The 15,611-nt window shown below is 39.0% G+C and overlaps 1 protein-coding gene across 4 annotated transcripts in view; it reads right to left on the reverse strand.

The window, feature by feature from the left end:
- Positions 1–10,346: 10,346 nt before the first annotated feature.
- FAM126B (family with sequence similarity 126 member B) overlaps positions 10,347–15,611 on the reverse strand; it is a 213,258-nt gene continuing 207,993 nt past the window's right edge. For all 4 annotated transcript variants that reach the window (XM_030209927.1, XM_030209928.1, XM_030209930.1 and 1 more), the window contains one exon: positions 10,347–14,761. In XM_030209927.1, the coding sequence (XP_030065787.1) occupies positions 14,157–14,761 (605 nt within the window). In that variant the 3' untranslated portion in view covers positions 10,347–14,156. The remainder of the gene's footprint in view (positions 14,762–15,611) is intronic.

A 15,611-nucleotide genomic window follows, 5' to 3' on the forward strand; every position in this document is an offset into this window, starting at 1 on the left:
GCTCAAGGGTCAAATTTAAAGTGTGCTTCTTGATCTTTAAAGCCCTTACTGGCATTAGGCCAGCTGATGTTGCTGGGGTTCTTGTATGATATAAGTCCCAAGTGTCTGTTACAGTCAACGCCTGCTAATTTCTTGGTGGTGCCACCCCTTCAACTGGCTAAGTCATCTGTTACATTGTGTACTGCTTTTTCTGTGGCTGGACCGCTGTTAGGCAATTTGTTGCCTAATGGTTTGAGAGCTGAAACCAACTACTTTCAACTTAAGCATAAATAAAAAAAAACCTTTTCTTTTCTCGAGCTTTTATAGTCGGGCTGAGGCAGCCATGGGCAAAGAAATCATAATTCTATTTCAACTTTTCACCCTGCAAGTGATGGAGGAATGTCATCTGTTTTTAATTGCTGAAAAGTTTAACTTCGGCTAGGCTAGAGGTTAGAAAGGTCAGTGAGAAATTAAACACTCTCTGTCCCTTTTTGGGGTTAATGTTAGTTCATAGGTATTATTTATCACACATCTGTATACCATTATGAACAAGGCATGTTGCAGACATACTGTAGTTTTAAAAGAATTGGTTTAAAGTGCTTAGAAGGAAATAGATTTAAGAAGTTCTTGATAGATGTAGATTATGTCTTATAAGGAATTTGATTTCTGCTTATTTTAGAATATGTTTTATTCTGTGTAATTAATAATTCTATGTAGAATATCTTTTCAATCCAGTGTTATATCTTTGTCTGACTTTCAAGCAAGACTGCAGTTGAAAAGGTCAGCATCTGGCTTGAATTACCTACAGTCCTAGCGAGTTCTGTGAAGGAAGCTAATAGGTGAAAAAGGTCAGGACTAGCCAACTCTTTTCTCCTTGATTGATTAGCTAAGTATAGGACTGGTTTTCTGAAAGTAATAACTGATATGTATGCCATTAAGTAAGACTGGCCCTTGACCCCTTAATGAATGCCAGAGTTCAGTTAGCAGTTAGTATGAAGTTGACTAGGAATATGAGAATAATACATGTCAGACTGGCCTCTTAGCCCCTAAATGAACCCAGTTTAAGCTATGACTGGGATTATGTGAATAATAATAAAATGCAAGAGTTCTGGTGCCCAATTGTCTAGTGTGAGAGGCCCCAGGTCATAGGTCAGTTTAGGATATGTCTGGAACCTATGTAACTGATATTTTGAACATATGTATAGAGATGATTGGTTCAGACAGGGTAATTAATCTATTCTTTACCATCTGGAAAGTAAGGGGGGCTAGGAGGGGGTTAGAACTGTATATAACTGGGAGCAGAGGCAGCTTACGTTGGAACAGACAGAAGAAGGAGAGAGAGAGGACAGACAAGAGATGCAGGATCCAGAGAGAGCTGAAGAAGAGACTTAATGCTGATGTCCTACTTTGTTTGCTGGCAAATAAAGAAGATTTCTCCCTCATTCTGGTGTGTGCTGTTTGACTCCTGAAGTACCACAGATTCTGCTAACACTAGTGGTAATTCCTGCAACAGGGCAAACCTGTGATCTATTTTAGTTTGGGGTTTTTTAGGGGCAGGAGATTGTTTTACTGTTTTTGTCTCAGTATGTTGGTTTGTTTTACTTTTGAGCATATTTTATAGGGGTTTTTTTTGGTCAATGTTGATTATATGAGGAGGAATTCTATAAATGGTGTACAAAATAGGCACCAGAAAAGATCAACGCTAAGTGCTATTCTTTAAAGGGCAAGCACCCTTTATAGAATAGTGCTCAATGCCAGTTCTTGTGCCCAACTCTGGGTGCCACCTTATGCCTGCTAAAACCTGGTGTAAGTCCTGGCATCCAAGTTGCATATAACTTTTTGGAATGTCCATGGCCACGCCCACTTTGGGTTACACACAGTGTTATAGAATAGCACACAGCCAGATGCACATGTAAATCCTAATGTCAATAACTGGCTGTTGGCATCCAATTATTGATGGTTAACAACTCATTAGCCAATTAAGTTGCACACACATCTCTGAAGTGCACCCAAATCTGGGCACCTTATATAGAATCTGGGAGATGCTGCACAGGATAGTTGATGACCAGTCTTGCGGGATAAAAACAACAAATAAATAATCCTATAAGGCAACCTAGAGAACGCTACTCTGATGCTCTGGATTGGCCCTAAAATGCTTATTTAACTAATGCATCACCATACCAATAGTATTCACACCCCGGACTCATCTTGATACACAGAGGTAACCCTAGCTAGCTCTCTAACAAGATGGGGAGGGTTTGTACAGTAAGGACAGTTGCTCACCTCCCTTGTTATGTTCTGGCCCAGGAATGCTGAGAGACCTGAGATCAACCTGATTGTACAGTTTGAACATAAGAAAATAAGAATAGCCCTACTGGGTCAGACCAAGGGTTCATCTAGCCCAGTATCCTGTTTCCCAACAGTGGCTAGTCCAGGTCACAAGTACCTGGCAGGATCCCAAAAAGTAGCAAGATTACATGCAGAAAATACTAAGGATTCTGGCACAGATTTAGACCCAGACCAGAGTTTGAGCCTTGTGACCTCTAATATGCAGTTCCCTGTGCCTAGCTCTACTCCGCCTGATAAAAACTATAGGTCTCTGAGCCTCAAACACTGTTGGATTAGTCACCATATCCTTCTTTAGGAATCTTCTTGAGGCTTGTAATATCACACCTTCTGCCCCACAAACATTTTTTTTATTATTAAACTTATGAACAGTAGAGAAGCCTGGCTAAAAACTGTAGGCTTTTGGAGCTTGTTGGTCATTCTGAGAAATATTCCAATTCAATCCAATCTATGACTTGTAGTTCATACTAGTCCCAACGAGAGGTTTAAGGCAGTTAACATCATAAGATACTCACGGATAACATGAGGAAATACGTCAATCATTAATGAAAACATAAAAGACATCAACCATCAAGAAAAAACATATTAAAATGTATCAAATAAAAAGGTTTTCAACTTCCTCGCATATAATTTGATTCCAACTAGATTTGTTTAGGGAGTTTGTTCCAAATAGCAACTGCCTGGAAGGAAAACATAGCGTCAAGTTGACACTTAAAATGTACACCTTTAAAAACTGGAAATTTTAATAAAACTCTACTATCATGAACCTGAAGAGAAGAACAGAACAACAAAAAAACTGAATAATTCTGAAGTATTTACTGTACAATACATGAAAAACTATCCAGACAACTTTAAAAACAATCTGTGCTTTTACAGGAAGCCAATGAAGTCTTTTAACATTCAGAAATACTATATTTTTTAAAACCGAAAACCAATCGTACTGCCATTTATTTTTTTATTAATTGTAATTTGTACAACAATTTAGCACCCTATGTACAGAGAATTACAATAACTCAAATGGGAAAACACCAACATTTGCACTAAAAGGGCAAAATGGGATTTATAAAAATAAGATCTGATCAGCCTCAGTTGTCACATACAATATAATGCTCTTTTCCATAAGTAGTTAACTTGAGATTCAAAGGTGAGAGATAGGAGTCCAAGATAACTCCCAAGGCTCTAGACTCGCTTTCCATCATAGAAGCATTCCCATTAGTCAGCTGTATCATTGGAGGAGTAATCTTCTGTAAACTACAGAACCATAAAACTTTAGTTTAATTTGGATTTAAAACTTAAACATATTATATCAGTGGCCCAATAGCGGGTACTGCCCTCATGGTACAGAATAACAATATGCAAAGTACAACAGGTCCAGCTGAACAACTAAATACTTCCCATACCGCATCTACAGTGGTGGCATGCCTGTCTTCAAATTTACTTTCAGGACAAAGAGGTTACACAATAAAACATCAGAAAAGAGTGGTGGAGATATAGCATGGTCTCCAAGGGAATGTACTGGAGGAAGAGTGACAGAATTCAAGAAAGCCTGGAATAAGCAGTGGATTTCTGATAACGAAAAAGTGAGGGGAATGCCAAAGAGCAACTAGGATCAATAACACCGAAGCAGGAAGAGATGTGGGCAGACTACACAAGCCTTATGGTCCTTATTTCAGGGTGTGAGAACAGTGGGGAAAGGGGGATTTCTCCCCCAGAGATCACAGCCCTATAGCAAGCAGAATCGGATTCCTATTAAGCCCAAGTATTTGATGCCTTCAACATTTGGTGCCTGAGGCAGTTGTCTATCTATATATCATAACCTGCCTTACTTACCACCATTGTGGGTATCCTGAAAATCTGACTGGCTTGGTGTGTCCGGAGTACTGGGTTGAGATTCACTGTTCTATATCAAGGGCTAGATTTACTAAAGTGTGTTAAAACTATTAACATATATTATTAGTAAATAGGGCTCTGTAGAAACTAACTAGTAGTTCGCTTGCTAACAGTAGCATATTTTAGTAAATGTGGTCCCTAAGTGAATGGTCAAAATATGTAAAATTAAGAAAACAGTATTGGCTTTTGCAGAATGACTCATAAACACTAGACCCTCAATCAGGCCCCGTCAAGGAAAAGAGCACTAGAAAAAATGAAACTCACTTTTTAGTAAATTCTATTCACCAGGTACCGATGCTTTTACAGAAAACCTATGAATTAAAAAAAAAATCATCTTAAATGACAATGAAACTTGCAGTGGCGTTCCTAGGGTGGCTGGCACCCGGGGCGAATCGCCTTCCCCCCCCCCCCGGGTGCAGCAACCCACCCCCACACCAGCGAAAGGACCCCCCAGGTGCATTTTTACCTGCTGGGGAGTGCCGCGCGCCTGTCAGCTTCGCTCGTTCCCTGCTCCCTTTGCCCCGGAACAGGAGGTAACCTGTTCTGGGGCAGAGGGAGCAGAGAACGAGCGGAGCCGACAGGCGCGCGACCCCCCCCCCCCCAGCGGCGTGCACCCGGGGCGGACCGCCCCCCCTCCTTGGTACGCCACTGGAAACTGGTACTCATAGACCCACAGTCAAAGGCTACATGCCTGTTAAGTTGTTGGCATGCATGGAGAACTTTTTCTTCAAACTGTTTCTCTCATGTACTGCTTTTAGCAAAATGTTAAAAAAAAAAACCCAGAACTTATCTATACAATCTCAAAATTAGCTGCTTAACCATAATTTTGTCTTTCAAAATGAAATTTGGCAGCTTCACTATGGTAGTGGTTCCCAAACCTATCTTTATTTGGCCAGGTTTTCAGCATAGTCACAATGAATATGCATGAGATACATTTGCATATATTGGAGACTAGGTCTATACCTATGTATCTGATGTATATTCACTGTATATATGCTGAAAATCCTAAGTGGCTTGGGTATCCTAAAGATCAGATTTTAGAAACAACACTCTAAAGAAGTGATATAAAGAACAGATTTGTAACATTTTATGATAAGTGCTAAAGTTTCCTATTTTTTTTCATTGCGCTTCGAGCCAAAATTGATGCATAGCCAGGTATATAGTCTTTACACTCACTATACATAACTATCAAAACACATTTTGGGTTTCATCCTCGCAGTACATCTGTTTTTTTTTTTTTAATGACAACCATACACTCTCAAAGTCAAGTCACATCAAGACAAAACCTTTGTTTGCCAAGAAACAGCACAATATTTATTTAATGTATTATAGTCTTTTCTGCATTGCAGACAGATTTGAAATTTGTACATTCTTATTTACAGTGACTTAAAATATTCTTTAATTTATATTTTCCTCTATCTCAGGCAGGTATTTACATAGTTGACAGTAACTACATTTCAACAAGTCAACAGCATTTTACAATTTTCAGTAAAACAGTTATAAAGAGAATGGCTTACATGCACCAATTACATGATCTTCACTATGTGTGTACTTCAGCTTGGAAAAATGAGTTTAAGTGGTCCTAGGTTCCAGAACACAACACAGCAGAGATGTGTATTGATTACAGACTGGCCCTATTCAGCCTTTAACAAGTAATATATTCCTGAATGGTTGGTGGGTTCTTGCCAGCATGCATGGTGACACTGGTGAAAAAGGGTATTTACCATGCCCAACAAAATTGTCTGTAGCAAATAAGGTCATTGCTATACAACAAGCTTTTATGAAACTTCATGATGGCAAAGAGAGTAAGTTCAACAACTGGTGCTCTAAAGAGCCAATAGAAGCAAAAGAACTATTGAAGACGGATCCATTTTTTAATCTAACAATGCAAACCTTGTACAATTTCAAGAACAGTAAAGAATGAGTTAAATAACCAGTTCATTACAAACATTAAAAAGACAACTTGGGGTATACCTGATAGTTTGGTTCATAGCAAATGTAAAAGTAATTAAAAACATTATCATTTAGGTTCCAAAATATCCTGTTTTGAAAGTCAAATTACATTTCTCTAGAAAACAAAATTTTCTCCTTACTCCTTAAAGACAACAGCTTTAAAAATTCCGTATGTGATGTTTGCTCTGTGGTCACATTTTTAAAAACTATTTCTGTAAGTTTTTTTTATAACTATCAACAAAACAAAATAACAGGTTTCTAAGTTTTACAGAAACAAACCTAAATATCATGACACAAATACATCGTAAAGAGTTACTATATAGCACGTCATCTTTTTAAAACCCCTTTACACAGATTCAATGCGATTAAACAAGCAACCCCCACCGATACACATAAAAGAAAAAAAAAAACGAGCAACTGTTGGATCACAGTGGTTGCAAATATGGAACTATACACATAAATAATTACTAAACATTTTTATAAACAAGTCTAACTAATGGAATCAAATGTGTTGGCTGAGCTTGATGGGAGAGAGAGGAAAGGGAAGGGAATCATTCACATCTCTATTTAGAGGAACAAAAACATTTTTTGATGGCTGAGTAGAGTTACCGTTTACCTTCTCTCTTATCCAAGATAACTTTGCCACATTTAATTTAAGCAACACAATCAAATAAGCACTGTTGGAAGTAATGTGAATTATAAATATTTAGCTACAAGCTACTATCATTTTCAGGAACTATACCAAAGAATAACATCCCACTCTAGTGTGGAATATTTTGCGAAATGTATGAAGCTTGTGGAAAGCATGTGTCCTATTTGAATGAATAAGACTATAGTTGACCTAATCATACACTAACTAGGAAATCAATCACTGTCCAAAATTTAAAGGACAAAGGGTCAGAATAAATTGGAGAGAGGCAGGCTGAGAAGAAATACATTTTTTGTTGTTGTTGTTAATCCAGAGATTAGTGGATTTTTTGGAATGGCCTTCCATCAGAGGCATTAGCCATCAACATAAATATGCTTGGGACCCAGATGATGCAGTGGTAAAGGCAGGTGGTAGAAGAGATGGTAGATGAGAGGCTGGGCATGGAAGGCACAGAATATATGCTCCATTATATGTAACAAATGGCCACAAAGACAAGCTAATCTGCAGATCGGCAATATGGCTACATTCAGTTTCCAAGATAGGAGGCAACTGTCCAACATGAAACTATGGCAGGGTTCTAATATTGGGATAGACACTGTTTGGTTCAGGGGCCATGATTGTGCTCAAGGCCCGTTGCAATCTGTGGTTTGAGGAGAGGGGGAAAGGGGAGGGAATCATATTAGCTATACAAGAGGGGATGGCTTTCCCAAGTTACCAGTGCCACATGTGTATTTTTACAGTGACATATTCATTACCTGGCCATTATCAAGTAACGGTTCTACTAGTGTAAAAATGCATACACGTGGCACTAGTGATCTGATACAACCCACTCTTCCTTACTGGTGGTTGTTGTCCCTCCCTCCCTCAGTGGATGACAATGCTATGATGAAAGCAGATGCAGAAGCATGCTAGTGCACCTACTGGCTGCTCTGCCATCCAGTCAGTCAAAGGCAGACACCCAGGGTTTCAAGAGACTATGATGCCAGTGACAAGCAGGAACCTCAAGCTCCTGCCTTGCTTTCTTTGTACAAGGGATGGCAGCGGTAGAAGAAATGGAAACAATGGGCACTGACAGACCAGAGATAATGCCAATTTGGGGGTTTATATACTCACAGGCAGAGCTGGCATACAATTCATTTATTGCTACTTCAATGTATTCTTATGCTGAGGAAACCACCAGGGAAACTCTGTGGGCAAAATAGTCTATATCTTCTGAAACCCATCATATAAGAAATGGGCAACAAAATCTTAATGAGTAATTTTATCTGGGCAAATAAAATCAAAATACATAGCTGTTAGCTAGAAGTAGTATGGAGCTTCATCTTATAAGACACAATAGTTAAGGGTTCAGCTTAAAGACTAATTAGCAAATGTTGCTTGTAGAAAAGCAATCCTGAATATAAAAGCATTAAAAATATATCTTAGGGATTAATTTTTACTACCACTTAGTTCCATAAACTTCTATGATTACCCCCCCCCCCCAAAAAAAAAAAAAAATAAAAGAATGAATCTATTCATGGTGAACATTAGGTTTACTATTTCAAAGTATAAGATTATTCTAAAATTGAATGCACCAGTATACAGTTTTCTTGTTTTCCTTGGCACAATTCTAATCCTGCACAAATTCTATTTGAAGATGAGTCATCATCAACCAACATCAAAATCTGATATAAAATTCATGATGATTTAAAGACCACTGCAATAGAATTGAAAAAGTCATCATGTTCATAGTCCATCAGCCATCCCTTTATAATAAATGGGTGACAAGCCAATAGATGTGCTTTAGATAGATTTGGTACAAAAGTACTTTATTCTGTCGGAACCTGTCCAGTAGGATAAGTATTACTAGAGTATTACTAAGGGATTTGCTATAAAGGGAGTTATAAGGTGAAGCTAATGTCCTGCCTTTGGCCAGATGATATGGTTTGCTCTAACAACTGTAGCTTATGGCCTGGCATGTACAATATGTCAAGGAAAACCAAGCTTTTCTACCAGCATTATCTAGTCCACATAATGGTCCACAAAACCAAATGAATGGCAAGAGCCAAATGCTAACAGAATCTGAATTTATGTGAGCTGCAAAATATCTTTGCCTTATAAACAATATATTAAAGGATGGATAGGATTTTCTCAAGTTTCAAATAAAGTTCTAAACATTCCGGCAGTTGTGTCGGATTGGTGTGCAACAATGCCACAGCAGTTCAGTTGTGTCGGATTGGTGTGCAACAATGCCACAGCAGTTCTACTGCGGCATTGTAAAAGGGCCCTTTAAGAGGTCTTTCACTAAGGTGCACTACTAGCTGATTTTTTGTGTGAGCTAAAAACACTAGCGCACTTTAGTATAAGACCCCCCCCCCCCTTAGGGGTTCTTTTACTGAGGTGCATTGAACAATGGCTTGCAGTAGTGTAGGTGCATATTTTGGGTGTGCACCGATCCATTTTTTAGCATGCCTGTAAAAAAGCCCTTTTAAAACTTTTTGCCGAAAATGGACATGCGGCAAAATCAAAATTGCCGCAAATCCGTTTTGGGTCTGCAACCTTACTGCCAGTCATTGACCTAGCAGTAAAGTCTCACACAGTAACTGGGCGGTAATGACCTATGTGCTTCCAAATGCCACATGGCACGCATCCGATATGCGCGTCCGAAAATAAAAATAATTTTTTGGCCGTGCGCCAAAAATGAAATTACTGGAAGAGCCATGCGGTAGCCGGGTGGTAACTCCATTTTGGCATGTGTTGGGCACGCATAGAGCCTTACACGCCTTAGTAAAAGGGCCTCTTAGTTAGGTATTGTACGTCTAACATTTTCACTGTGGAACAGAAGAACAATAAAAAAATGGGGTAACCTAAAATTTATTGAAAAAGAATCTTAATACAGGTCTACTAATTGATAAGTAGTTTGCTAGCTAGATATGATTTTTTTTCTCATACGGAAAACTCATTTTACTTTATTTGTGAAATAAAGTACAGGAAAAAAATCATTATTTTAAAAGATTAAATAAAAACAAGATTAAATACTGTAATTTTATCCAGACCTCAAATCTTTAATACACTAGCCGTTGAGCCCGTTAAAACGGGCTAGTATGGGGTTTTTCCAGCCCCCCCCCCCCGGAGTCGCCACCGCCGCCACCCCTCCACCCGGCCCGGGCCCTCTCGTCACTATTGAACTGACGTCGCCGAAACGCAGCACACAGATCAGCAGAGCTCCCGTCGGCCTTCCTTCTCTGCCTGTGTCCCGCCCTCGTATGACGTAACGTTGGCGAGGGCGGGTCACAGGCAGGGAAGGAAGGCCGACGGGAGCTCAGCTGATCTGCCTGCTGCGTGTCGGCGATGTAAGTTCAATACCGAAGAGAGGGCTCGGGCCGGGTGGAGGGGGGGGGGCGGCGGCGACTCCGGGTGGGGGGAGTGGTAGCGGCGACCTCAGGGGGGGAGCGGTAGCGATGTCGGCGGTTCCCTCCCTCCCCTTCGCGCAGTTTCCCTCTCTGTCCCGCCCCCGTCATCACGTATTGATGCGGGGGCGGGACAGAGAGGGAAGTCTCTACTGCGCATTTGCGGGTGAGTACGGTCACTCACCATTTATATGTTTGATATCCCTTTCTAGCTGCCTGTGGTGCTTGAGCCTCATCATTGAATTTTAACAGAAGAATTAATAAAGGTATGAAATTAAATCTTTGCTCTTTGTCTTACTTTCATCTACAAGAGTACAGGATGGGTCTTCATTTTGCAAGTGCTCATGCATACCAAAATTGCCCCATTTTTCTTTTCGTAGAGATTACAGAATTTCCATTCATACAGTTCTTATTTCAAGGATTAGGTTAAGATTAAAGTAATCTTCTATCAGACTGATAGAAATTATATAATATAGGAGGTAGATACATTTAACTTCTTACCATACCCTCTCCAATTGCACAGATAAAGAATACGAAAGGTAATATGTAACAAACAGTACCAATGAAATTAATACAGCACAGTTTCTGGCTGTTGAGCCTAAATCATAAAGAACCACTGTAGTATGTAACAAATTGTTATGGATTCTAGCTGGAAAAGCCAAATTCTTAGTTTGCTTGGAGGCAGAGGAATTGGGTTAGCCACTAGGGCCATGGCCCCATCAATATTTTACCCAACAGAGTACCAGCAACCAGAGGGATTGGGGTGGGGCCACAGATGGGTTTGACTGGCCTCTCCAACCAAACCATTGTTTCGATACCCCTGAGATTGCCCATACTGACAGCTCTTAAGTTCTGTGCATTTGAAATGCAGAAATGTAATAGGATTGGAATGCTTTACTCCCCTTCTCGTCCACTTTATTCTGAGGTAAACTAATGCATGAAAATACAAGTTACTAGGCTGCAAGTACAACTTCTGTGCATTACCTATTTAACTTCTCCTATTTTGTTTGAAATACATTAACTCTAGACCAAGGTAAGACTATAATAGCGATGCTAGAGCCAAGATATACTGTCTTGCTTGAATACAAGGCTTTCTCTGTACAAAGAAAAAGGGGTAAGCTAGATGGATACAGCAGGAGTGGACAGCAAGGGCAGGTGGGTAAAACTCAGGTACATATGTTGTTACTAACACTACTAATGAAGTGACTACAGCGGAGTGACAGGTAACATGGAATCCACAAACAGCCTTAATATGTAGCATGGGGGTCAGGGATTTAGTGTTGGGTTGCATAGGGAAATTTGTGTATGCCATGTACATACATTGGATGAATCTACTGGGCAAACTCAATGGACAATACTGGTCTTTATCTGCCATCATTTACTATAGTACATGTCTGTAAAAAGCATCAATGCTTTATTGTACAGTATAAGATGAATGCACATTTACAGTGCGCAAACACATACTCTTTAATTATTTTTCCTACAGCCTTTATGGTTTTGAATTGATGGCATGCAAACTCAGTTATAGTCTATAACAAACTAATGTCACATAGCTGTTAAAGTAGGAATGCTATTCTAATACAATATCAATTCAGACTAATTGGATTGAATTTATTGCTCTTAAAATACAATTTATCTCTGTGTTTGCTCATGATAAACAAAGTAAAGGAGTATCTGCTCTCACTTTGGATTACCTAAATATATATATATATATATATATATATATATATATATATATATATATATATGAAAATTCTACATGTATGTACATATAACAGGAATATTCATATCCTATGACAAAGCAGAATGTTTATCTCCTAGATACTAGTGACCTCATCTACTTAAGACTGTTTGCAAAAATTTATCTTCCTAAAAACTTGGTTCCATATTTTGCTTCTTCAGTTTTTCTCTACTGATAGTGCTTCTTACTTACCAGCTCCTAGAATACTAAAATGATGGCCTGAAAGTCATATGGAGGAATGTTGTCCATGTTGACCTCGGGTCTCTTGGTTCTCAAGTACTGAAAAGTAACATATGCTTGGACCCTGGGTAAGATGGCCATTATCACATAAAAACTGCAAACACTACCTGCTCACAAAATTTAAAAAAAATAGTAATAAAAATTTGCAAACCAAAAAAGAAAGCACGGTAGTTAGCTTGAACAGTAATTAAAATGTAAACAGAAAAAAACATATAACAGCTTACTCTTTTTTTGGCATAAAGGTAGGTTTGACATTTTTTTAAAAACCCAACATTGCTCTATTTGTATGAGAGCTCAGAGGTAAGATTCAACATCAAAGCAGTATATCCTGTATTGATGAAAAAATAGGTGTAGGTGAATAACCAGCAGCACATAATTAAAGTATTATAATCATAACATCTTTCATTAGCCTAGCTCAAAAACACTTTATGTCATGAATTATCTGTCTTATTTTAAGTCAATAAAGTTTCTCAATAAGTCTACAAAATATATATATTCTTCATAGGTTACTTATCACAGTAAAATAATGAAAAAAAAAAATGTGCCCGCAACAGTGCCATCATAGGTTCTGGCAGTTATGACAAAAAACCAGGTCAATTTAACAGAGGAAGTGCGACTCTTCTTCAGCAACTGTACAAGACAGTACAGTTTATAACATCAAAAACAGCATCTTGAACATCTTTATAACCTCTACAACAGACACTCAATGATGTCTGCAAGTTATCCTCACACCTTAAAAACTGGGTTTAACAATAGGCCTTCTAAATTTTCTAGAAGATCCAAAGAGTACCAAGTGTGGATAAGGTCAACCCTCGCCCAGTTCTGAGAAGTTTTCACAAAATGCAAATGATTAGTTACTAAAAAGGCAGTAACATCCTTCATAGAGGGGAAAAAACACTAATCAATATTGTTTAATGTAGAAAGACACAATTACACGGTGTCTAGCAGGTAATTTACCCATCCTTGATCCATTTCCTTGTAGAATGAATGACCTGGCAGCACTGAAGATTTTCTGCCTACATTTTGTTTAATTGAACTTAGCAAGACTGTAGAAAAGCAATTGAAGGCTCAATTGACAAAACATGAGGCAGGTGAAAGATCCCCCTCCTGCTTTACCCGAACATATATTTCAAGTCACAAAATATATCAACGCCTCAACAAGGACCTAAGGGAATCAATCATTTCTAGAAAGAATTGTTGCCTGGCTTTCCGCTACATAAAATGATTGCTTTTTCCAATTTAAGTCTAAAGGTAGGCTGATTCCATGCTCAAGGGGAGGGAAACACATAATATGGTAACATGGCTGCAATGCCATTCACTGTGTGTTGTAACCTTCCTTACAGAACTATAGCTCTTTCTCCTGTTGAGGAACATGGTCACAATTTTTGGAATATGAATGTTTCATTTGGAAAAAATCTGAAAAAGAAAAACTACCAAAACAATTTGAAGAGAAGGTGCAGTAGACGGCCAGGAGTCACAATGAGCTTCCATACATTGTCAAACACAGATTGCACAGATTCAGAGAGATCCAGTTTTTTTTTTTTTAACAAATATATCTGAGGCACTCCTGATCCTAAGAAAAAGTTCTCATCCAGTAATCTTCTTTGTACTGCAGATGGATATCACAAACCCGTTTCAATTTCTTAGCAAAGCCTCAGCTTTCATAGGGATCACATTCACCATTTCCTATAGCATCTACACAGTCTCACAGTGTTGAAATGGGATTGATCAGCCTATGATGGATTGCACATCACCCAAGAAGAAAGGAAGGCATACAAAGGCATTACATTTTATACTGCTTCACAATCGTGTTTAAAAGGAGTTAAGGGAGCTTCTTATTGCTGATTCAGTACAAAACACAGTTATGATAACTAAGATTGAGACAAATCAAGTCACAACAGTATTGTCACACTGAGATGTTTGTTTTGTGCAAGAATGCACAGTTTGGTTACAAGGAGAAGGAAGAGAGCTACACTTGGGAGATCAGCTGCATATTAAAACTGGGAGATCGAGACTGCTTGGACAAAGGGGTCCCTGGAGAAAGAAGCTCTTTACCTTCTCCAGTTTGTCCCAGCCTATCCTCCTGTAGGCTGATAGTTGAGAACCGGTTAGCATTTCCAGTTGCCAGATTAGTAACACCTTCAACACCAACTGCAACACTGGCATTTCCTTGGCTACCATTCACATATTCAAAAGATTTGGTCGAAGATGTGCTGGCAGTCCGGATTAGATTAAAACTCGTGGCTTTTGACACCACCTGGCCAGCAGGGAGGCCCAGGTGCTTTTTCATGGGGCTTAGCTCCATTGCTTCAGCTGGGGGTTCATTTGTAGGCTGTAGGTACTGATTGTGAGGAATGGCATCTCGAGGACTCTCATTGGATTTTGCAAGTGAAGATACATCTTTTTCTCTGACAGGACGCCCGCTTACTCCTTTCCTCGTACTGCCCCTCTGAATTGATGAGGATAGTGGTTTTGTCCCAGCTGGCTGGCTACTGAGAGAAGCACCTGAAGAAAATCCTTCATCAGCATCATTTAGGTTCATGGAGTCCTCTCTTCCATTTACAACCTCAGCATCTAAAAAACACAAACCCAAAATCAGACTCAGCAATAAGAGGTTGGTGAAATCAGAATTGTTCATTAAGTATCACTCCACAACCTGCCTGAATATGATTTTAGCAACTACAACTTCAGTTTCCTGTACTTACAATCCAATATTAACACTTAAAAATGCATGAAACCTTAGGTGATAATGTAAATAGATCATCTCCTCTCCCATTCTCTCATTTACTATCTCATCTTCCAAATTATGCAAAGCAAGATGGCAGCAGTGGTAGCAACTATAGCAGCAGTCAGCCTAGGGCCCTATGTGTCTCACAGATCCCAGTACTCTGTATGGGTTTCTGATCTTAAAAGGAAGCTCAAAAAGGAGAAAGGGACAGGTGCTGTGAACATTCAGACTCATAAGCTGAATGGCAGTATGGGAACCACTGCTTTACAGGAACAAATTAGTTCTTTAGTTATGCTGCAACATTACCTAAATCAGTAGTGTGCAACCGTGGACACTTGCCAACAGCTCACTGTATACATTATAAACCTAAATACATATATGTCTGTGTGTATGAATTTATGGTCTTCATGTTTCTTAAACTGAGGCTTTACACAACTGTGCACGCCATGTTGTTATTTTATGCTCCCATGACATACTTGGCATTCAACAAGTACCAAAAGATAAAATTAAACATATAAAAGGCCACTAGGCTATTCACTATCAGAAGCAGACCCTGACAGCATGTAAAACAATCAGTTGTTTTCTATAACTTGCAACGGTGGTTCCCATCATCCTTGGTTTAAGACCAATGTTAGAGGCCTGACACAGTCATGGAATACATTATTTAAAAATAACACATTTATAGATTTTAATAGA

The sequence above is a fragment of the Microcaecilia unicolor genome, chromosome 7 (assembly GCF_901765095.1).
Source record: "Microcaecilia unicolor chromosome 7, aMicUni1.1, whole genome shotgun sequence".
NCBI lineage: Eukaryota > Metazoa > Chordata > Amphibia > Gymnophiona > Siphonopidae > Microcaecilia > Microcaecilia unicolor.